Source organism: Sciurus vulgaris (assembly GCF_902686455.1).
Source record: "Sciurus vulgaris genome assembly, chromosome: 16".
Classification (NCBI taxonomy): domain Eukaryota; kingdom Metazoa; phylum Chordata; class Mammalia; order Rodentia; family Sciuridae; genus Sciurus; species Sciurus vulgaris.
The window spans coordinates 2,821,661-2,844,381 of record NC_136477.1 but is presented as its reverse complement, the minus strand read 5'-3'; the positions used below and the strand labels follow the sequence as shown (position 1 = coordinate 2,844,381).

The 22,721-nt window shown below is 63.2% G+C and overlaps 2 protein-coding genes across 5 annotated transcripts; one reads left to right on the top strand and one right to left on the bottom strand.

The window, feature by feature from the left end:
- The first annotated feature begins 2,741 nt into the window (after window positions 1-2,741).
- Window positions 2,742-10,308, top strand: SIRT6 (sirtuin 6). 3 transcript variants are annotated; one of them, XM_079114490.1, is made up of 9 exons: window positions 2,742-2,879; window positions 3,751-3,878; window positions 5,067-5,249; window positions 7,575-7,634; window positions 8,236-8,310; window positions 8,840-8,935; window positions 9,009-9,089; window positions 9,282-9,405; window positions 9,477-10,308. In XM_079114490.1, the coding sequence occupies exons 1-9, from the start codon at window positions 2,814-2,816 to the stop codon at window positions 9,816-9,818; spliced, it is 1,155 nt and encodes a 384-aa protein (XP_078970616.1). In that variant the 5' UTR covers window positions 2,742-2,813; the 3' UTR covers window positions 9,819-10,308. The 3 variants fall into 3 exon arrangements, with proteins under 3 accessions (XP_078970616.1, XP_078970617.1, XP_078970618.1); XM_079114492.1 differs by lacking the exon at window positions 2,742-2,879 and adding an exon at window positions 3,022-3,046; XM_079114491.1 differs by lacking the exon at window positions 8,236-8,310.
- A 502-nt stretch (window positions 10,309-10,810) lies between these two features.
- CREB3L3 (cAMP responsive element binding protein 3 like 3) lies at window positions 10,811-19,567 on the bottom strand. Of its 2 annotated transcripts, none has more exons than XM_079116196.1 (10): window positions 19,408-19,567; window positions 18,888-19,013; window positions 18,261-18,555; window positions 17,467-17,570; window positions 15,492-15,623; window positions 14,647-14,753; window positions 12,724-12,792; window positions 11,904-11,988; window positions 11,659-11,755; window positions 10,811-11,523 (listed from the first exon to the last, which is right to left on the bottom strand). In XM_079116196.1, the coding sequence occupies exons 1-10, from the start codon at window positions 19,429-19,431 to the stop codon at window positions 11,195-11,197; spliced, it is 1,368 nt and encodes a 455-aa protein (XP_078972322.1). In that variant the 5' UTR covers window positions 19,432-19,567; the 3' UTR covers window positions 10,811-11,194. The 2 variants fall into 2 exon arrangements, with proteins under 2 accessions (XP_078972322.1, XP_078972323.1); XM_079116197.1 differs by having other exon boundaries at window positions 18,261-18,552.
- Between the last annotated feature and the right edge of the window lie 3,154 nt (window positions 19,568-22,721).

Below are 22,721 nucleotides of genomic sequence, written 5' to 3'. Positions count from 1 at the left end.
CACCTGGGAAGGGCAGGGGTGGAATAGGGTGAGGGACACCAGTCCTGGTGGGTGGCAGTTTAGCTGCCTCCCCCTCTGAAAGAGGACTACTTCCTCCACTTCTCCCTGGGCACTTCTGGCCCCTGGAGCAAGAAAGGGACCTGCTCCATCTCCTACCTGCTATGCATCTTTTGGCAGGTTATTTGCCCTCTCTGAGTTTCACCTCCCTCGTCTATAAAATGAGGGAGATAATTCTTTTTTTTTTTCTTTTTTTCTTTTTTTCTTTTTGTACTAGGAATTGAGCCCAGAGGTGATCTACCAGCCCCCTTTTTATTTTTTATTTTGGAAAGGGCCTCACAGAGTTGCTGAGACTGGCCTCAAACTTATGATCCTCCCACCTCAGCCTCCTAAGCAACTGGGATAATAGGTGTGACCACTGTGCTCGGCAATATTTTCTACTTGACCAACTGGTGGTCAAATTCCAGAGAGGTCCTTAGCATAGTCTGGCAAACAGTAGGGGCTCAGTAAAGGTAGTTCAGCAGTACTTCATTTGGCCGTGCAGATCAAGTTGGTCTCCAAGCTTTTACCTGTGTGGTTACTGTAGTCAAGACTGACTTTCTTCCACTTCTCTGATAAACTCCTATTCATCCTTCACAACCCAGTTCCAAAATCCCATGCTTCAATCAACTTTGCCTCTCACTTCCAGGAAGGGCTCTGACTCCCGAAAGTAGCTGCCCTCCCCGAGCTGGGTCTCTTCCTCTGCCTCTGCCCTGGCTCGGCTGGGAGGGAGGGCTGGGCTGGTCCTGCCTTCCCCAGCAGGGGCTTCTTGAGCACTGGCCCCAGGGCTCAGGCCCCTCTGCAGTGAGAGAACCTCCTCACAGCTCAGCCCCTAGGTCAGTCTGTTCCCTGGGAGAATGGCAGCCCCTTGCCACATCAGGGGTCTGAGCAATGGCCACGTGCCTGCACAGGCACACCTGGGCCTGGTCCGTTCCGAGCACCCGTGGCTGAGGCGGCCAGGCAGGAGCAGCTGGAGGGGTTGCCAGTGTGCAAGGGGCTCCTGGAGTCCTGGATGGGTCCCCTTGGAGGCGCTTCCTCGTCTGCCCTCCAGCAGGGAGCGGGTGCAATGGCCTGCCCACAACCCCCCCAGCCCTCCTGCTGCTGGGCGCCGGTGCACCTCCACTCTCCCCCGTGAGCCGGCCCCTCGCCGCCCGACTCACGCGTCCCGTCCTGGGGCCTCAGCACCCTTAGCCATGCTTCACCCACAGGTCCATCCCGCCGTCCAGCCACCATCTCCCTCCCCGCCATCTCCACACCCAGCTGCCCACCTGCCGCCCGGCCATCTGTTCACTCTCACCCTCCCACCGGTTCTTCTAGTCACCCCTGCAGCAAGCGATGTACTGCTCCCTCACCACCGCCCCCGCCCATTCCTGCATCCCACCCAAGGGGGCGTGATAAGACAGCAGGAGAGAGGCCCATGCCTTGCCTGGGCAGGGGGGGTTAGCAGCTGGGGACAGGCAGGGCCCTCTGATTTTAGGGAGCGGCTTCCGGGAAGAGATGATGGTAAGCAAGGAGAACGTGGTGGGCTGCCAGGATGCAGCAGGACAGGCGTCTCCAGCCAGGTACCGCCCGCGGGAAGGCAGTGCTAGGAACGTGCACGCAGGTGTCCCGGCTCCTTGAGGCTGGAACTCCCACAAGCCTCTCCCTTCTCCCCCAGGGCTCCTGGCCGTACGGGAGCCTCTACCCCGGGCCTCCCTCACCCTCTTCCTCTCCTACCTCCTGCAGCTCCAGGGCCCTGCGCCCAATGCGGCTCTGGTTACCCACTTCCAGCTGGGCCACGAGCTCGCACCGACAGCTTCCAGCGCTTGCTCGGCTCTGAAACCTGATCAGCTCTGAGCGGCAGGCGCCCCAAGGGGCTGGGGATGTGCTGAGGGAGGAGACGGGCTGGCAGTGGGCTGCCTGTTGGCCAAAGGGCCTGGAGGGAGGAATCGAGGCTCTTCCCTCTCACCCCGGACAGCTCAGTTTCTGGAAGGAGCTGCTCTACCTCTCCTCCCAGCTTCTCCCCTGGATCCCTGGGTCCCTGCTACCAGGAACACTCACCGGCCCCTCGTGTCACCCCCATGCACCAACTCTGCCATCCCCTTGCTACTCAGTCTTCAGACCTTTGCTGCAACAACCCTCCTCCAGGCGGCCCTCCCAGAAGTCCCCAGGCTGGGCCGGGTGTGCCTCTGAATCCCCTCCGGGCCCTGTGCCCTCTGCATCCCCATCACACCCAATCACAAGGTGTCACCATTGCCTGGCCATAATTTGTGTCCATCGCCAGCGAGAAGGGTAACGTCGGTGTGCTAAGCAAGGACTGCAGAGCCCTCAAGCCACCGGCCCATCGACCAGGAGCAGTTTCTCCTCGTGGTGCAGTGGCGGCCTGCCCTGCTGAAGCTGCCCTGGGTGGCCTTCAGACACCTCAGTGACCTTGAGACCCTCTCTTGCACAGGGGTCCTAGGTCCCTTTTCTATGGCACTGTTCTCATGAAGTTTCCTAGTCTGTAAAAAGGGGGGAGTGGCTTTGGTCGCTCGTTCCCTCATTTTGGGGGTGATTGGAGCACTCTCATGTGAGTGGTTTCCCACCGGGGTCACTGCGCAGCCCTGCCAGGCCCCAGGACCCACATAACCAAGTAGCTACTCTCTTCCAGCACTAAAGATGGCGCCTGCGGCGTCACTAGCTGCCCGTGCGCCTGCGGGGAGTGGTGGGCCGGAAGGCGGTACCCGCCTCCGCGGCTCCATTTCCGGCGGAAACGGCCTCAACAAGGGAAACTTTATTGTTCCGTCGGGACGGCGACGATGTCGGTGAATTACGCGGCCGGCCTATCGCCGTATGCGGATAAGGGCAAGTGCGGCCTCCCCGAGGTTAGAGCGGCGGGGTCCCCAGAGGCCGTCCCCACGGCCGCGGGCTGGGAGGGGCCGGACGGTTGCGGGGCATTGTGGGAATATCAGGAGGCACCCCGGCTAGACAATGGGAGGGACTTCCCAGGGAGGCGGGAACGGGACAGAGAAAGGGACCCGAGTCGGGGAAGGTCTGCCCGGCTGATGGGAGAGAAGGGGGATGTGATTCCAGCGGAAGAAACGGCAGGGCAAAGGCGGGAGGCCGGCATAAGCACACCACGCCAGACTAGGACTCAAATGCCGGGCTGGGAAGTTGGCACTTGATCCGGGGGGAATGGGCAGGGTTTTGAGCGTGGGAGGGGCCTGCATGGCTAGTGGCAGAGATCGTCCAGCCACAGGAGGCGTGCAGGGAGAAGCTGTCCTCTCCACACTGGTGGGACCTGGGCTCTGAGCGACTCCTCTCCTTACACCGTCCTGGAAAGGCGTCCGTTCCCTGGAGTGGGGTCTTCAGGACCCCCGCTCCTGGGACTGCTGCCGTCCAGTCTGCTGCAGGAGGTCGCACTGAGCAACCACTGTGCGCCAGGTGTGCTCTCGGTGTTGGGGGCAGAGCAGGCAGCGAGACAGACTGGGCCCCCTCCTTCCAGCAGGGAGGCATCACCGGTGCCGGAGCCCCACAGAGGCGAAGGGGGAGCCTTTTGGGCACAGGGAGCACCTGACCCCAGGGAGGCGGGAGTTGGGAGCCATGGAGGGCTGTGGGCAGAGGAAGGACCGCGAGCACAGGCTGCATTTTACTGTCCATTCTCTTCCCCGGGGTGCAGCGGGGACAGGTCATCCTGTGACCTGACCCTTCCACTCCGGGGTCTTGTTTTGACCTGGCCCTTCTCTCACTGGACAGGTCTTCGACCCCCCTGAGGAGCTCGAGCGGAAGGTGTGGCAGCTGGCCAGGCTGGTCTGGCAGTCCTCCAGCGTGGTGTTCCACACGGGGGCTGGCATCAGCACCGCCTCCGGCATCCCTGACTTCAGGTCTGAGTGCGAGGGACACCCAGCAGGCCCGCCACCCACCAGATCCATCCTGTGCCCCCCAGGCTGGGTGCTGGGTACAGGGAGGAAAGACCCCTGGGTGCAGAGAGCTCCCTTGAAACCACAGCAACTTTCCTGCCCCCCACCGGCCAGAACCTGGTCCCCTGACCTTGCCCAACTGCAAGGGGTGCTGGGAAGTGTGGTCTCCTTCAGACCGCACACTGAGGGGCAGCGTGCCTGGTCACACGAGGGTTCCGTTGCCCAGGGACAGTCAGCTCTGCACTCCCTGGCAGCGAGGACAGGGTCAGGCAAGCAGCTTTGCCTTGGGAGCCTGTCTCCTCTTCTGGGGATGTGAGACCAGGTGCTGCCTAACCTGGCCCCCGAGGCCAGCAACTACCTTAGACACGAGTCTTGTTGCTGAAGAGCAGGAGTCTCAGACCGGTGGCCCCGTAGTGGCCAAGCCTGTGCCCTTTTCCAAGGAGCAGGAAATTGCCTTCATTTCTCTTCCTGAGCCTCCTGGGCCCCAGGCCCAGATTCTCCCAGGACGGTGGATCCCGAGCCTGAATCATTCCCACCCGGCTCCCGCTGCCACCTTCCAGTGCCCGCCCGGGCGGGAGGGGAGCCCTCCTGGCCCGGCCCTCCCTCCCTGCTCCCGCCGCAGCCCCCGGGCCCCTCGGCTTTCCCCACACTCAGGCAGGTGCCAGCCCCCCAGCACTCACCCTCGTCTGAGTGACCTTCCTTCCCTCCCCTCCCACACCCCCACGGAGCCAGCTCTGCTGCTCCCCAGCTCGGGTCCCTCCCTCTGGCTCAGGACTGACCCTGCTGGGCTTGAGGGCCAGAATCCACCTGTCTCCCCCATAAGATCCCTAAGATGGGGCAGGGCTTGGGTCCACTGGGACCCCAGCATCACCAGGGGGGCCAGGCTCCGTGGGGGCAGGCGGCATTGGCGGAGCTGCAGGGTCAGTTCCTGGTCCTGTGCCCCCTCCCTGGCTCCCTGCCCACCCCCTTCCTTTCCTGTCTCTCTCTCTCTCTATTTCCCTGTGCTGTTTTCTGTCCGATCTGCTCTGTCCTCTGATTTTCCTGCCTGTCTCTATGTTTTTCTGTCACCTCTTTCTGTCACCGGCTCCGCCTCCGGCCCCTTTGCTGTGCCCTCCCCCGTTCTCTCCAAACCCTCCCACCTGCCACCCTCAGGGGTCCCCGCGGCGTCTGGACCATGGAGGAGCGGGGCCTGGCCCCACAGTTCGACACCACCTTTGAGAGCGCGCGGCCCACGCAGACCCACATGGCGCTGGTGCAGCTGGAGCGCGTCGGCCTCCTGCGCTTCCTGGTCAGCCAGAACGTGGACGGGCTGCACGTGCGCTCCGGCTTCCCCAGGTAACTCCGGCCAGCCTGCCGGGAGCCAGGGCCCAGGCTTCACCCACTCGGGCACATCTGCTGCCCTCAGGCCCCTGTCCCCAGCCTGGGGCTCCTAGGTCTTCTCAGCCGCTGGGAGGGGCTGCCCCTCAGAGCAGTCTCGCTGGGTGGAGGCAGAACGCCCCAGGTGTGACCCCCCCCAAGTGTGACTCCCCTCAGGTGTGACTCCCCCCAGGTGTGACTCCCCTCAGGTGCGGCTCCCTCTGATGTGACTCCCCCCAGGTGTACTCCCCTCAGGTGTGGCTCCCTCTGATGTGACTCCCCCCAGGTGTGACTCCCCTCAGGTGTGGCTCCCTCTGATGTGACTCCCCCCAGGTGTGACTCCCCTCAGGTGTGACCCCCCCAAGTGTGACTCCCCTCAGGTGTGACTCCCCCCAGGTGTGACTCCCTCTGATGTGACTCCCCCCAGGTGTGACTCCCCTCAGGTGTGGCTCCCTCTGATGTGACTCCCCCCAGGTGTGACTCCCCTCAGGTGTGACCCCCCCAAGTGTGACTCCCCTCAGGTGTGACTCCCCCCAGGTGTGACTCCCCTCAGGTGCGGCTCCCCCAGGTGTGACTCCCCCAAGTGTGGCTCCTCTCAGGTGCGGCTCCCTCTGATGTGACTCCCCCCAGGTGTGACTCCCCTCAGGTGCGGCTCCCTCTGATGTGACTCCCCCCAGGTGTGACTCCCCCCAGGTGTGACTCCCCTCAGGTGTGGCTCCCTCTGATGTGACTCCCCCCAGGTGTGACTCCCCCCAGGTGTGACTCCCCTCAGGTGTGGCTCCCTCTGATGTGACTCCCCCCAGGTGTGACTCCCCTCAGGTGTGGCTCCCTCTGATGTGACTCCCCCCAGGTGTGACTCCCTTCAGGTGTGGCTCCCTCTGATGTGACTCCCCCCAGGTGTGACTCCCCTCAGGTGTGGCTCCCTCTGATGTGACTCCCCCCAGGTGTGACTCCCCTCAGGTGCGGCTCCCTCTGATGTGACTCCCCCCAGGTGTGACTCCCCCCAGGTGTGACTCCCCTCAGGTGTGGCTCCCTCTGATGTGACTCCCCCCAGGTGTGACTCCCCCCAGGTGTGACTCCCCTCAGGTGTGGCTCCCTCTGATGTGACTCCCTCAGGTGCGGCTCCCTCTGATGTGACTCCCCCCAGGTGTGGCACCCTCAGGTGTGGCAGGGGGCAGGGCAGGTCTGAGCCTGCAGCTTGCTGGGTTTCAGGTGCTCTCTGGTGCTGAGGGTGGAGCCAGACCCCTTCCCCCCCTCCCCGTGCCATGCGTGCCATGCGTGCCATGCGTGCCATGCGAGAGGAGAGGAGGCCCACCTCCTCTGTGTGCCTGGTCCTTGCCTGTGGCTGCGCGAAGCTCCTGGCGGCCCTGTGGGAGCCTGGGCGAGGAAGGTCCTCGCGCTGTGGCCCGTGCGTTTCCGCAGCACCCACCCTGGAGCTTTGCCCGGTTGGAGACACCAGGCGGCCTCTTGGGCACAAGCTGCACCCAGTCCCCCCGCACAGGTGTTCCCTTACTGAGCACCTACTACGTGCCACGCTTGTCCGGGGTGGGACGTGGGCAGAAGCAGGCAGACAGCACTGTCCCCTGCCTCCCTGGGGTCTCTGCGTGGTGGGGCAGAAGCGGGCAGAAAGCAGGGTCAGCGGATCAGGTCAGCTGGAGGTCGCCGTTCTGGAGAACGTGGGGTGGTGGGGGCAGCTGTGGCCCTGAAGGGAGGTGAGCAGGGCTCCTCTGGCGGTGGCGCTGGAGCAGGGACACCCCGAGGCGGAGAGGGAGGCCTCTCGTTTGGGACCTGCGACGTCCCAGGACTTGGACGTCATTGTCCCATTCCACAGAGAGAGGGACTGAGGCGGACAGGTTAAGCGGCTCGCTCGTGGCCACTGAGCTGGAAAGTGATAGCAACAGGTTCGCTCTCACATCCCTGCCCCCAAAACCTGTGCTCCAGGGTCACGCGTGCCATGTTTCTTTCATTGCCCCCTGGGAATCGGAATCCTGCCCTTTAAACCCCGTGACCCAGCAGGCTCCCTACACTTGTGGAAGCAGGCAGACATTTTATGAAGAGAATGGCTGCCCATCTGCAGAGGTGGGGTCAGCCATGGGGTTAATGATTCCTCAGGCACAGGAAGGTTAGGCCACCTGCTCAGGGATACACAGCGCATGGATGAGGGAACCAGAAGCTAGCGGATGTAGGTAGATCTTACAGATGCAGGGCCAGGGAAGGCTTCCCAGAGGAGGGCTTAGCCCCAGGCCCCAAGCCTGGGAATCCAGGAAGGCCCCACCAGCAGGCCTCTTCCTTCCTCTTCCACAGAGACAAGCTGGCTGAGCTGCACGGGAACATGTTTGTAGAAGAGTGTGTCAAGTGCAAAACGTGAGTGTCGGCGGGGCGAGGCGGGGCCGTGCTCTCTCTGCGTGCGGGGGCGGGGCCGGGTTGGCTGTGCGTGCGGGGGCGGGGCCGGGTTGGCTGTGCCTGCGGGGGCGGGGCCGGGTTGGCTGTGCGTGCGGGGGCGGGGCCGGGCTGGCTGTGCGTGCGGGGCGGGGCCGGGTTGGCTGTGCGTGCGGGGCGGGGCCGGGTTGGCTGTGCCTGCGGGGGGCGGGGCCAGGCCGCTGCAGTGTAGCAGGAGAGATGGTGAAGGTGACCAGAGGTAGAGGGCCTGAGTCCAGTCTGATGCTCCCAGAAACCCAGGGGCAGGGGACGAGTGGGCACAGCCTCGGGAGAGCTGGGGGGCCTCTTTACTGGGGCCGCTGTTGCGGAAGACCACAGTGTGTGGCTTCGAAGAATGTAGGTGTGCTCACACTCCAGGCGCGGTGCTCGCAGGGCCGCGCTGCACACTGCCGGGCCCTCCTGCCCTCTCAGCTTCTGGTGTGGCCGTAATCCTGGGCTCTGTAGCTCCTCCCCTATGGCCCGGCCTCTGCCCCCATGGTCAAGGTTACATGGACGTCTCCTCTGTGTGTCTTCTCCTTTCTTGAAGGACCAATCGTCCACCTTCCTCTACTAGGACCCTGTCTCAACTAACTACAGCCACAGGGACCCCACTTCAGACAAGGCACCCTTTGGATTACTGGGCTTAAGCTTTCAGCATGTCCTTTTGGGTGATACAGTCCAGCCCACAACAGGGAGTGACCCCCACTCTGGGCAGCTGACCTTTGGAGTTGCAAACATCCTGCCCTTTGCTCTGACCCTTGAGCTGTCTGTGGGCCATGAGCCACTTCCAGAGCTGCAGTGTTTGGGTTTGGGTTTGGTTTTGTGGTGCTGGGATGGACCCAGGGCCCCTCTTGCTCATGCTAGGCAAGCGCTGACCACTGGGAATCCCCGCCTCTGGGCGGTGAATCAGCGTGGCACCTTCCACTCCCTGAGCTGTCGCTGGGCTCCTTCGCGGGAACCTGCCGAAAGCCCGCCTGTTGCCCGTGCCTGGGTGTCTGCAGCACCCTGTCCCAGGCGTCCCGGAAGGGCCCTCCTTCCTGTGTTGTGCGCTGCTCTGGTTCTGGTCGCATCTCAGGAAAGCACAAGCACTCTGCCCAGGGGAGCTCAGGGGCTCAGGAGACCCCGTCCTGCTTCCTTTCTCCCTGGTGCAGGCAGTATGTCCGGGACACAGTTGTGGGCACCATGGGCCTCAAGGCCACCGGCCGGCTCTGCACCATGACCAAGGCAAGGGGGCTGCGGGCCTGCAGGTGAGTGACCCTCCCCTACCCGGCCCTGGGGGGCGGGCGAAGAACCGGCTGACTCCCTCCCCTGCCCTCACAGGGGGGAGCTGAGAGACACCATCCTAGACTGGGAAGATGCCCTGCCAGACCGGGACCTGGCTCTTGCCGACGAGGCCAGCAGGTGTGACCCCGATGCACCTGTGGTGAGGGTGGACGACTGGGGAGTGGGGCAGAAAGCCACCAACCCACACGGGACAGGGGCTCCAGTAGGCTCTGAGCGCCCAGCAGGCATGGAGGTGGGCAAGCTGCACTCCCGCCTGGCAGGAAGAGGGCTGGCATGGACACAGGACTGAGCCTATGCTCCTCGCCCCAGGACCGCTGACTTGTCCATCACCCTGGGCACCTCCCTGCAAATCCGGCCCAGTGGGAACCTGCCGCTGGCCACCAAGCGCCGGGGAGGCCGGCTGGTCATCGTGAACCTCCAGCCCACCAAGCACGTAGGTGCCGAGCCCACCCCTGCCCAGGGCCCCGCACCCTTTGCCCCCACCTGACCCTTCTCGCCCTGCAGGACCGCCATGCTGACCTGCGCATCCATGGCTATGTGGACCAGGTCATGACCCGGCTCATGAAGCACCTGGGGCTGGAGATCCCCGCCTGGGACGGGCCCCGTGTGCTGGACAGGGCCCTGCCACCCCTGCCGCGCCCTCCCACTCCCAAGCTGGAGCCCAAGGAGGAGCCCCCTAGCCGACTCAATGGCCCAGCCCCCGCCGACCCCGGGCAGGAGCCTAGCGTGGAGCCCTGGACCCAGCACAACGGCTGCAAGCCCACCAGCCCCAAAAGGGAGCGGCCAGGCAGCCCCGCCTCCTGCAGGCCGCCCAAGAGGGTGAAGGCCGAGGCGGCTCCCAGCTGACCAGGGCCACAGACCAGGGCTTCTAGAAACCGTGGACTCCTTTTCTTACATCTCACTGTCACCTGTATCTGTCCCTTGGGGACCTCAGGGCACTGAAGCAGGACTCCAGACCCAGGTCAGGTGGGCCCTCCACTGTGGGGTGGCTCTTGGGCCTCTCTGGTAAGCCCGGGAAGAGCCCGCCTGCAGAGCCAGCCCCGGGCCTGCTGCCCCGCTGCCCCGGCCTCCGACTCAGAACTTCTGGGGAGCGGGTGGCTCGACGCCCTCCTCCCGTCTCCAGCCTAAATGGGGATGAGCTCCCTTGGCCCTCGGGTCCCCCTGGGACGCTGCACACGCCCCACTCCTCTTCAGCTCTTGATCTGTCTCCAAAGCCGCCTTCAGGGACCCTCCCCAAGGGGAGCCAGACCTCCCCGCGGACTGCAGGGCCGCGGGGAGAGGGCCCACCTGGCCCGCGACATCTTCGATGCAATAAAAGCAGAACTCCTTCCTTGCACCTGAGCTGTTTCGGTCCCTTCGTGGAGCAGTAGGGGGCCCGGAGGAGGGCTAAGTCCCTCCCCTGCCCCACCTGCCCATCCTGAGGCCCGGCACTGGCTGGGCGCGGCCCGGGTCGTGGGCATAGTCTTCCTTTGTAGGATCTCTTTTGATTTTACCCCTGCCGCCAGATCTGGGTCCCAGCACCTGCGCACAGCCTGCAGGGTGGGGGTGGGGCTGGGGCAGGTTCCATCCTCCTGCCTTGCCTGTGACCCGGGCCTGGTCACTTCCAATGCCTCGCTTTTCTCATCTAAAATAAGCCGAGTGCAAAGCGCAGCCCCTCCATGGATGGGCTGAAGAGGGTCCCGGGTCCCCAGGTCCTGCTCTGCTCCTGGGAACTCGTGCCCTGCTCCGCACCATTCTCCAAGGTGCTGAAGCTGCGTGCGCCGGGCTTGGAGAGCCTCACCCTCACCCCCTCCACCCGGGGGACCCCAATATCTGCTTTAGCCCCCACACCAGCTGTGTTCTGTCAAAATACTTTATTAAAGGTCACAGCAGTCTTAGAAAAGGGGCGGTTGTGAGCTGTGGCCACTCTGAAGTCCAGAAGTCCAGGGTCCCTGCAGGCTGGGCCGCTCCCTTCCCCAGTGAGCCAGGGAGGCCAGGGGCGGGGGTGGCCGGGGCTCTTGCCTCTGGGGCTGAATCAGCTGCAGGCGGCCAGCCGTGCATCTGGGCCTCTGTTATATCTCAGGCTTGGAGGTCACACCCTGGCCCAGTTTCCGTCCATCAGTCCCTGCGGATGAGTGTGTCCACCAGAGTCTGTGCCTCGCCTCTGCTGCCTGGGCCTCGCTGTCCATTTAGCACCCCAAAGTGCCCTGGCAGAGGGACTTGGAGGCAAATCCAGGGGATGCTCACAGCTCCTCCCCCGCCGCCTCCAACCCTGCACGTCCTGTGCTGAGCATTGGCTCAGGCGCCACCCAGTCCAGCAGGGTGGCTGGGCCCAGCTCCTCCGTCGAGTTGCCCAGGACCAGGGTCGAGTTGTCCAGCTCCTTCGTTGAACTGCCCAGCGCCAGTATGTCCAGGAAGCCCCAGTCTGTCCCAAGGCTGCCTGGAGAACCTTTGTGGGGCACGCCAGCGTCGGGCCAGGGGCCTGGGGCCTCGAAGCCCGGGGCCTCGGAACCCGGATCGGTGTCCGGGGCCACACGGGACGAGGCATCGTTGTGCAGTGTTCTGGAGAAGACTGAGCAGAGTTTGGGGGCTCAGGAGGGATGCGGTCAGGGTCCGAGTCCTGGCCCCCAGCCTTGGAGCTCGGCAGCACAGGGGTGTCCTAGGGTGGGGGTGTGCCAGGAAGAGGTTGCGGGGCGGAGCCACTTACATCGCACGGGAGCAAAGTCCCCTGGGCTTTCGGCTTTGTTGGAGGCGAAAGGGCTGATGGAGGGGAGGATGATGAGGGCGAATGACAGCAGCAGGACCTGCCAGAGAAGGGGCGTCACCTCCCGCCCCTTCCCCTTCCAAAGAGCAAGTTCTCCCAGGCAGGGAAAACAAGGCCCCGGAGCCCTGAGCACTGCACAGTCTGCTCTGCGGCCCTCTGCCCGAGGGCGCGGGCAGGACGGGACTCACCGCTGTACAGGTGCCGGTCTGCACTGACTTGGTGGTGGACTGGACCACGATGGCCTGGAGTTTCTTCAGCTGCTCTAGCAGAGACCTTGGGGGAGCAGGAGGCCCGGGCTGAGCCCAACAGGTCCACGTCCCGGGTCCCCAGCCTCACCGAGTCTGCATTCCTTCCACCTCTCAAGTCCCGCTGCGCCCCTCTCGAGAAGGTCACCCCAGCCTCTCTGTGGTCCCCTTGCCCCTCCTGCCCACCTCCTGCTTTCATGGTCCACACAGGGCCAGAGGGCAGATGTCAGCTGGCTTCTCCCACCCGCAGGTGTCCCACCCTGGCGGAAGTCAAAGCCCAAGCCCGCCCTGCCTCTCCCCCCTCCTCCACCTCCCTCTGCTCCGCTCACACAGGCTCCTCCTGCCCCAGTGCCTTTGCACAGAAGGCTCTCCGTGCCAAGGACACTGTCCCCAGGTACTTTGGCAGCTGGCTCTCTCTAGTCTTTCAGGCCTTGCCTCACACGTGACCACCTTGGAGCAGCCTCCCAGGCTCTCCAGCATGTCACTCTGCCCCGTGTCTCCCGGGGGCCATCACTGCCCAAAGGATTTCTCACCTGGTTTGTCCATCTTGAGCTCGTCTCCTAATAGACTCAGTTCTTTTGGTGGAGGGGCTGTTTTCCTCCCTGTTGTGGTCACAGTGACCCTAACTCTGGCGGGTATGGGCTAGGTGCTGGGTTGGCACGGGCATGGTGGCTCTGCTCCTGCAGGCCTCTGGCCCTGCCTAGCCCTCCCTGCCCTGCTCCCCCTCCTCCTGCGCCCCTGCACACCCCCGACAGGAACTCACAGGTTCTGCTCCTCCAGGTGCAGCACTTTCCTCTGCAGCTCCTGGTTCTGGACAGTGCAGGCTGACATCCTACAGGAATGACAGCCCGGTGACTCTCAGAATATGCCTGTCGCCAACTGTCCCCACTCATGTTTCCCAGGGGGGCCCCAAGCCAGAGAGTGCCAAGCCTCCCACCTCAGCCTCCCCGGTAGCTGGGGACCACAGGCACACGCCTTGGCACCTGTGCAGGGCCGGGACTTGAACCCAGATCCCATCTCCAGGTTGGGGTGGGCTTCAGTCGAGGCCAAGCCTCAGGACTCAGTTAGTGAAGCTTCCAGAGGAAGAGTTGGAGACCCGAGCCACAGCCCTGCCCTCCCGTGACCTGGGCCACTCCTCATCGGTCTCTGTCCCCTGAGCTATGAGGCGGGAGTGACACCGGTCAGCTCGCGTGTGGTTGGAGCATGAGGTGAGGCAGAGCGACTGAGGGGCTCAGAGGAGGCAGGACCGCGGGCCGGGCTGGCGCAGGTGCTGAGCACGCATGCGCCCTCGTTCCATCCCAGCCCCACGAAGAGAAACGAAACCTCCAAGGGGGGAAGGTGGGCAGAAGCAAGCCCCCTCCCGGGCCTGGGCGCGGGCTGGGCAGCCGTCTAACCCGCCAGCACCCTGAGTCGGAACTCGAGTGAGACGTGAAGTCTCCACCTGGGGACTGAGCGTGAGCGTGAGCTGGGTGGACGCCCGACAGAGGGGCGCACGGGGTCCTAGGGGAATCCTCATCTCCAGGCCGAGACTCTCGGACCATAGGCTTGTTTTTCACATAGGTAGCAAACAGAACTGTGAGCTTTGTCCTCCAGGAGGGTGCGTAAGGATGGAGAGTCCCTTTGCAGAAATAGGCCATAGTAAGCTGGAGAGGGAATGAACCCCTGTGGGAAGTGCTCCTTTAAACCAGGCCTGTCATCCGGCCGCTCAGGAGGCTGAAGCAAGAGGTTCACAAGTTTGAGGCCAGCTTGGGACACTTAGTGAGACCCTGTCTCAAAATAAAACCTTAAGGAGCTGGGGATGCAGCTTGGCGGCATAATGCTTGCCCAGCACGCGTGAGACCCTCCATCCCTAAAAGTGGGATGCAGCTAAGGCAGTGCTGAGAGGGAAAGGCATAGCTCTTATCCAGCTGAGCGCCAAGCAGTCACACTTAAGCATTAGTAAGAGAACAACAGAATAAGCCCCTCCACAAACAGAGGACAGAGCGGGGCGGGGTTGCCACATGCCTGTAATCCCAGCGGCTTGGGAGGCTGAGGCAGAAGGATTTTGAGTTTGAGGCCAGCCTCAGCAATTTAGTGAGGCCCTAAGCAACTTAGCAAGACCCTGTCTCTAAATAAAACATAAAAAGTTCTGGGGATGTGGCTCAGTGGTTAAGCACCCTGGGGTTCAATCCCTGTACCAAAAAAAAAAAAAAAGGAGGATATAGCCAGGCATGGTGGCCACGCCTGTAATCCCAGCGACGCCAGAGACAGAGGCAGGAGGACTGCAAGTTCAAAGCCAGCCTCGGCCACTAAGTGAGGCCCCTAAGCAACTTGGCAAGACCCTGTCTCAAAATAAAAAATGCAAAGGGCTGGGGACGTGGCTCGGCTGTAAAGTACGCCTGGGTTCAATCCCCAGTGCCAAGCACACATATTGCACATCATGGGTTGGGAAGGAAAGGCGGGAACTTATTATTTGATGAGGGTCATGAGCAAGAATCATTCCTATAACGATTATTTGATAAGAATGATAAAATGGACAACTTCTGATAAGAAGTCCCAAGGAGACACCGGGAAGAACTGGAAGGCCGTAACCCCGGACACTGCGTCGCAGCGGGCCTGCGAACAACGTCGCGTGGACACCGGAGAGCGGCCACTCCAGGACGCGGACCTGCGACGACCAGGAGGCGGGGCCCCGCGCCGCGCCTACCGCGCCTCCAGCCCGTCGATGTACTCCTTCTTCTTCTTCCTGCTCTCCTGCGCCGACTGCTTGTTCCGGATCTTGCGGCGGATTTTTTTCAGCACTCTCTCCTCGTACTGCGGGTGAAACGCGCACGGGCTGAGCCGCCGGGGGCGCCCTCGCCGTCCCGGAGCCACACCCGGCCCGCCCGCTCCGGGCTCGCCGTGCGCGGGAGGCCCCGGGGCCGCGTCCCGGCACCTACGACGCACCCGGGCGGCGCCACCTGGTGGCCGCTGCGGAGGCCGCACCTGCCCTGCGGCCCGCCGGGTGCAGCCCGCGGCAGCGCGCGGTGGGACTGCGCGGCGGGGCGCCGGGTTCCAGCCTCAGCACCACATAAATAAAGTCCGTCCACATCTTTAAAAGTGGAAAAGGAGCCGACGACCAAAGTCCTCGAGGGGACGGCGCACTCGGCGGCCGCCGGGACTGCGCTCGGCCCCGGGAGCACGGCCACAGGCGCGAGGTTCTTCTGGGAACTCTCCCGATGGGAAAAAAGTTAGCAACCGAGTCTAAGGTTGATGAAACGCAGAACCCGTGTGCACGGCCCACCTGGCCTGCGGGCGCTCCGACTGTAAGCTCTGACCTCAGAGAGGCCGGCACAAGTCGTGTTGGGGACGCAGGGACAAAGGAGGGCTCTTTGCATCCAGCCCGGCTGCTTCAGCCTACAGCTCACCTTTGGGGGCGGGGTGGAGCATCAGCTGCTCTGACTGAGCTCCGGTGGGAATTCCGTCCTAACGTTCTAGTGCTGTGGTCTAAGTGGGAGACCACCACAGGTGTCGAGGGACAGGGAGAGAGTGGGGCCGCGTGTCCCCCCGAACCTTGGTGAGGGGCAGCTGGGTGGGCAAGGAGATGCCCTCCTTGGCCAGCAGCTTCTTCTCATCCTCCGTCAGCACCAGCTCCTGACACTGCCCACTCCCAGGTCGCAGCGAGGCTGCCAGGTGCTGCTGTTGCTGCAGAAAAAAACAAGAATGTAGCTGGAGGCAGGGAGACCGGTGGCCTCTAGAGGAGTAATGGAGCACTACACAGCGGAGAAGAAGGATGGCGTCCTCCATACCCTGACACAGGGATTGCCCTGATGAAATGCCAAGTTAACAAAATAAAGGGCAGAACAGCATCGTGTGTGGCGTGTGGCTTTGAGCCTGGAGGGACAGGGAGCATGAGGGAGCCAGGGGAAGAAGACACCAGGGCCTGTGTGGGAGCCGTGTGGCAGCTGGGCTTGAAAATTCTCCCTTCCACCACGGCCGTCCAGAACCTAGACCGAGTGCGCGCACTCGCCTGCCCGGTTCTCAAAAAAACCCTCAGTTTCCATTATGAAAAATAAACATAAAACATGCAAGACATCTGTCCCCGGAGTGTCAAGTCTTAAACAGGGCACACCATGGAACCCGAGCCCCGGCGGAGGGTGGAGATGTCAGCCCCGCCCCGCCCAGGCTGCAGCGCCCTGCAGGGAAGCAGGCCTGGGGGGGGCTGCGGGAGGCACGTGTCCTGCAGGTGAGCTGGCGTCCCTGCTGTCGCTTGCCCACTGCTCTTCCCCCTCCAAGGGGACATGGCAGAGTCCCTCCTGGCAGGCTGGACTTTGTCACCTTGGCCTGGGCACTTGGCTGGGGACACTGCCTGCCTGTCCCCCCCTTCCCCTTCCTGCTGCTTCCACCCCATGAATCACCCGGCGGGTGATCTACCACAGCTCAGTCCAAACTCCACACCTAGAAGCCCGGCCACTGCTCTGCCCACCCAGCTTCCATCTGAAAAGTAGTGCGGCCCCCTCCCCGACTGCAGCCCCGGAAACAACACATGAAAAGGGACGCATTTATAAAAGCCAGCCATCACCAGGGGAGGGACACACTCCTATTGTTCCGGCTACGCAGGAGGCTGAGGCAGGAAGATGCTGAGTTGGAGGCCAGCCGGATAACTCAGCAAGATCTCAGAATAAAATGGGCCGGGGCGCAGCTCAGTGGCGGACCTTGCCTGGCACCCCCAGGCCCTGGGTCCACCCCCACACTGGGCTGGGGGCGCTCACCGCCCACACGGTCCTTCTCCTCGCTGACCCTTCAAGGGCTGCTGCGGCAGCACTACCTCCAGGAAGCCTGGACCTGCAGCAACCCCCGCTCTCTCTCCTCCACCCTGACAGGGAGATCCCAGAGGCCAAGGACACACGTGGCCCATGCTCACGGTGTCTCCAGGCACCAGAGGCCCTTCCTGGAGACTGTCGGAATGACCTTTGGCAGCAGACAAAGGGAATTTCAAACCTGACTCGGCCACCTGCTTTCTGTGTGACTTTAGATTCATGGCTTAACCTCTCTGGGCCTTGACTTTCTCATCTGCAAAATCGGGGGCCTGTCTTGCAGGTGTGCAAAGCCCTTGGCAGAACGGACGGCCCCCCACCAGGGTGCAGTGAGCAGAACAGGACCGCAGGGCCAGAGCAGGACACCTGCAGCACTGGGCTCGTGGGGCCAACCAGGAACCTCCAGCCCGTTTTCTTTTTGTGTGTGTGTGCCGGGGATTGAACCAGGGTCTTGTGCTTGCGAGGCAAGCACTCTACCAACTGAGCTATCTCCCCAGACCTACGCCTATTTTCTTGAAAGTTGAATTCAGATAGTGAAGGCCGCCAGCCTCGTCAGGAGACACCAAGTGCCCAGCAGTGGCTCCTGGCCTCCTGGCCTCCTTCCTCTCAGGGCTCCCCATGTGCACAGCAGCCCCAGGAGCGGCCATGGACCCAGCCCTGCAGGCCAGCGGCGGGGAGCCTGGACACTTCCCAGCCCCCCCGCTTCCCTGCTGCCCGACCTGGCCACTCACCAGGTCCCCGACACCCGACAGGAGGAGGTCTTTCACGGTGAGGTTGAAGCGAGAGGGCGCGTCCACCTGCTCCTCAGTGTAGAGGCCACTTGCGCTCCACACGTCTGACCAGGGCAGGAGGGGACAGGGACAGGCAGGCGTCAGGCGGGCGTCAGGCCTCAGTGCCCAGACTCCACCCGCCTCCCCAGCAAGTCTGTGAGCAGCCTCAATGTGCTCAGGGCTCTTGACAGAGCTGGGGGTCCTGGGGCCGGGGCCGAGGGGACAGCATCCCCTTGGAGTTAAGATGGAACCCCACCTCATCCAGCACATCTGTCAGTGCCAAGAGCTAAAGGAGTCGGGACCCAGTGGCTCTCACTGCCCGGGATTAGTCTGGTGGGCAGCCAGCGGGGCCTTGTCCGCACCGCAGGATGGGGGAGGCCGGTCCACCCGCTGCATCCCTCCTGGCCCCACGGAGAGCGGGCAGCCTGCTTAAGTCAGCCCCGCTCTGACCCGGGCCGGGTGGAGCTGTGTGGCCTCGGGTAGGAGGCTTCACCTCTCAGACCCACAGAGCTCCTCGCAAGACTCAGAGGACAAAGGACAGCCCAGTGGCCACACATCCCTGCCTGGCCCACCAGTGAATGATGGTTGATCTGCCGGGTGGCATCTGACAGGGCCTTTCTCCAGCCAAGAGGGCACTCTGTGCTCTGGCCGGGCGCCTGCCTAGGAGCAGGCACGGCGGTGCCGGCGGCGGGAACCCTCCAGAAAGTGACCCCAACGCGCTCCCCAGAGCAAGGCAGGGCCACCACCCAACTCACCCAGGTCTATGGCCACGGAGGCCTCCAGCACTTGGGGCCCTGAGGGCCCGGCGGGGCAGGGAGGCCCGGGCAGGTAGGAGGGACAGGGCCCTTTGCCAGGCTCAGTGGGACGGCAGCTGGGTGGGGTGGTGGCCAGCCCACTTCGTGGAGGGGTGTCCTGAGGGTCAGAGGGAAGGTCTTCAGAGATGCCACTGTCACTGGCCGCAGGGGACCAGATGGGAGAGCTGGGAACGGAGTCTCCAGGGCCCAGGATGGAGTTCAGGAAGTCGTCGGAGTCTGAGCCGGGCAGCACCTGCTGCCAGGAAGAGGGAGGCGGGAATGAGAGGCGGCCTTCCCCAAGGTGTAGCAAGCCCCTGGATCCCGGGGTTACTGGGGCTCCGGCGCAGTAAAGGACCAGCACGGAGAAGAGTGAGGCACACCCGCAAGTTTGAGTTTGGCCTTAGTTCCAAATTGCTGAGTGACCCTGGATGAGTTCCTGGCCCTCTCTGAGCCCCGACGCGCGCCTGTACCGGGGCACAAATGCTGCCTGAAAAACTGCGCCTCATGGGAACGGGGCGAGGTGGGCCGTGCGCTGCGCAGGGTCCCCAGTGGGCTGCCGCCCCGCGCGGTGGCCCAGGCTCTCCTCACCGGGTCGGCCAGGCTCCAGCCCTCGGCCAGCTCCACGTGTCTCAGGACGCCATCCTGCCCGTCAAACAGGAGGTCCAGGAGCTCCAGGCTGTCCATGGGGCCCATGGCACCGGCGGGGGAAGCCATCTGGGGCGGGAGGGACGCGGGAGGGACGCGTGAGGGTCGCCCGCGCCTCCCTCCGCACCACCCCAGCTGCGGCGCAGCTCAGCCCCAAGCTGGGCCGGCGGCTGCTGCCCTCTGGCCTCACCCCCGAATCTGGACGGTGGGGCACCAGAGCCGCGAGGGCCGAGTTCTTTAAAAACCACTGGAGAGAGGCCCGGGCCGCCCTGCCTGCACTCCCTGCCCAGCCGAGCCCCTCGAGACGGCAGAGGGGCCTGGAGAAAGGGCGGGAGTGGCCCAGGAGGGAGGCCGGCCTCGCCCACGGCCCGCCGTCCCGGCCTCGGTCTTCCCATCGGCACGATGGGCGCGGTTCCCTCCGGCTCTGGCTGCGGAGGGTCCTGGAGCCCCCACGAGGGCTCACCTTTCCAGCTAGGTCCCCATCCATGGGCCTGGCCAGGCCAGCTGGGCTTGACGCGCCTGGGCCTCTGCTCTGAGCCTGAGGTCCACCCACCCGGCGCAGCGCCCCCGGCTCCGCTGGCTCCTGGCTGTGCCCGGCCACCACCCCCAAAAGATGCTGAAATAGGCCGCGGGAGCGCTCCGCCCAGCCCCGGGCGCTGATTGGCGGACAGCACTGACAGACAGGGCCAAGGGCCAGTGAGGCGCCGGCTGGGGGCGGGGCGGGAGGACCGTTATCTCTGTCGTGTGCTTTCCGGCCTGCAGGGGACAAAGGCCAAAGTCTCGGGTGTCTGGGCTGTGCCGCGACCTCTTCCCTACTTTCGTGGACTGTTTCTCTTCAGAGTCACCGGACGTCGGGTCGAGATAGCTCAGGGTCCCTGGGTGGGTCCTGTCCCCAGATTGGAACAAACCGGTCCCTCTTAGGGGAACTCCCTTCTCTCATCTGAGCTGCCAACCTTCTGCCCAACCTCCAAGACCAGTAGGGACTGCCCTGCTCCATGCCCTCCACTGCCGAATCCGTGCAGCCAAGTCCTTCTAGAATTATCTGTCGTTCATTTGGTCAACAAACATTGATCGAGCTAAACTTCCTGCCCCAGGGCCTTTGCACCGCTTGCTGCCAGGAACCCTCCTGGATCCTCCTCCCAGCCCGGTGGTCATGCCGTGGGCATTTTTGTGCACATGCATTGTTTATGAACCAACTTGGCCAGTGAGAGCCATCTGCCCCACAGAGGAGCCCTGACCACCTCTCCATCATATTGCATTTTTACTGGACCCTCCACTGTCTTAAATTTTGTTTGTTTACTTTTTTGTCTTCCCTTGATCCCTTCCCTAGGATGTAAGCACCTTAGGGACCAGGATAGTCTCTTGCTCAGTACTGAATCCCCTTTGTCTGAGAAAGGACCTGGCACACAGTAGGTGCTCAGTTCTTACCTGTCGAGCACCTACTGTGTGCCAGCTACTACTTTAGTCACTAGCAGTAAAGCAACAAGCTAGACGTAGCTAGATGTAGATGCAGACAAGTGTCAGTTAAATGAGAAAGACATGAAACCCACCATGGTGGGGAGCCATGCAGGGCCAGAAAAGCCCCCCGGGGGAGAGGCCTGGAGGATGAGGTTGCACCAGCCTGCAGCGACAGCCCGTGCAAAGGCCCCGGGGCAGGATGAGGCTGGCACGTTGGAGGCAGACGGCAAGCTGTGTGGGGAGAGGAGGAGGGAGGCCGTGAGGGGACAGGTGTGCCGTGCAGGGGGCCACAGGCTGTGGGAAGGAGTTTGGTTTGGAGTTAACATGGCAGGAAGCTGTTGGGAACGTGAGACGGTTGAGAAACCGAGGCTCCTGGGTGCAGGGCACAAGGCTCGGCACCAGGTGGACAGCAGCCCCCTTACTCTCGAGAAGCGCAGGTCGGCTTTTGTCCCCGATGGGCCAGTGGTCACTTGGGGGGCAAGGAAGGTGCAGGAGGGGCCCAGCCTAGCTGAGATGCGCCTCTCTTGGCAATAACTTGCATCCCATGAGTGACCCAGGGCCCTGGGGGTGCCTGGGGCACCTCGGTGGTGTACTGGGGTGTCCAGGCCTGGACGGAGCCGGGGATGCCACTCAGCACCCCACAGTGCCCAGGACGCCTGGCAGAGAGGGACCTGCCCGTCCGCAGTGTTGTCCTGCCCCAGCCCCTCTCTGGCCGCTGGCCATGACCTGGCGACCTCGTCCTTGGCCTCAGGTTTCTCGTTTCCTCTCTCCTCCGCGTTGGCGAGTCCCCGGGGGGGCGGGTGTGTACTCAGCGTTGGGTGAAGGCTCCTGGCACAGGTGAGCAGGTGACGTCTGACTTCTGGACTTCCCGGCCTCCTGTCACCGTGCGCGACTCCAGGGAACACGGCACCCTTGGCTGGACCCCTTCCTCCTCCCACAGTGAGAGCCCACTGGGAGGAAGGCCGTGGCCTCAGACCTCGAGGGGGTCACCATTGCCTCGCCCACTTCCCAAGGACAGCTGCCCTTCACATTTTTAAAAACATACTTATCAACTCTAGACGACTTCCGAACGCTTCGCGAGAGGCTTCAGGAAATGAACGAGCATTCGAACTGGGCGCAGTGGCCACACCTGGTATCCCAGGGACTGGAGGCCGTGGCAGGAGGATGGGAAATTCGAGGTCAGCCTCAGCAACTTAGTGAGACTCTGTATTAAAAAACAGAAGGGCTGGATGTGGCTCAGTGATTAAGCACCCCTGGGTTCAGTCCCTGGTACCAAAGTGGGGAGAGAGAGAGAGCGAGAAGAGAGGGTGAGATCCTGCTCTGGAACAGCGCTGTCCCTAGAGAGGGGGCCGCGGGGCCGGGGCGGGGGATCTTTCGCTGTTTTCTCATCTACGCCTTGGGATTTGTGAACCGTGTGAGAATTCATTCATCTGTTCAAAAGAAAAGTTAGCCCTATGTTTTCACCCTGTGGCCAATAATGACCGTGTGACTGTGCAGCAGGCTCTGCCCTGAGCACCTTCTGTGTGCGATCGACAAAACTCTTGCAAGGAGATACCTGGGTTTTCCTGAACAGAAAACTACGGCTCAGAGAGGTTGAGCAACCCACCCAAGTTCACACAGCCAGGGAGCTCTGGAGGACTGGCACCCAGGCCTGACGGGCGGCGTCCCTGAGGTCCAGTCTCCCCACGGCCAGCACTGGGTCACGTGTATCCTACACATCCCAAACCCAAGGGAGCGTAAGTGCTTGGCATGGCGAGTCCCCCATGTGGTGTCTCAGTGGAGCTGCGGCCCCGCCCCGCCAGGCCCGGCCTGGGCCCGACCTCTCCCTGCCCATCGGCTTTGACCCCCTTTGATGGGGCCCGGGCTGCCCCTCCGCTGAGTCCTGCTCCTGCGAAGGGCTGTGTGTCAACTGCCCTCCCTCGCCCCTCGCCCCTCGCCCACGTCCAGGCCTGTCCCTACCCCGCCAGGGTGGCCCCGCTGCCCGCCCTCACTTCTGCCCTCACCTCCTCCCAGGCGTCTCTCCTAAGGTGACCCTGAGCCACAGCCTGGACCCACAGCCCACGGGGTAGGCCTGGGGCCTCCTTTGGGAGGTCCCTGGGTTGTGCCCTTGAGGACTGTGGGGCCTGGGCCCCTTCCCTGCCTGCGGCCCCGGCTGCCATGTGGCAGCTTCCTCCCCACCGCAGGGTCACCTCCATGATTTGCTTCCGGGCCGAAAGCAGCAGCCCAGTGACCCGGGACTAGAACCTCCTCAGCACGAGCCTACGGGAACCTTTCTTCTTTGAAAGCTGATCATCTCAGGTACGTGTTACAGTAACAAGA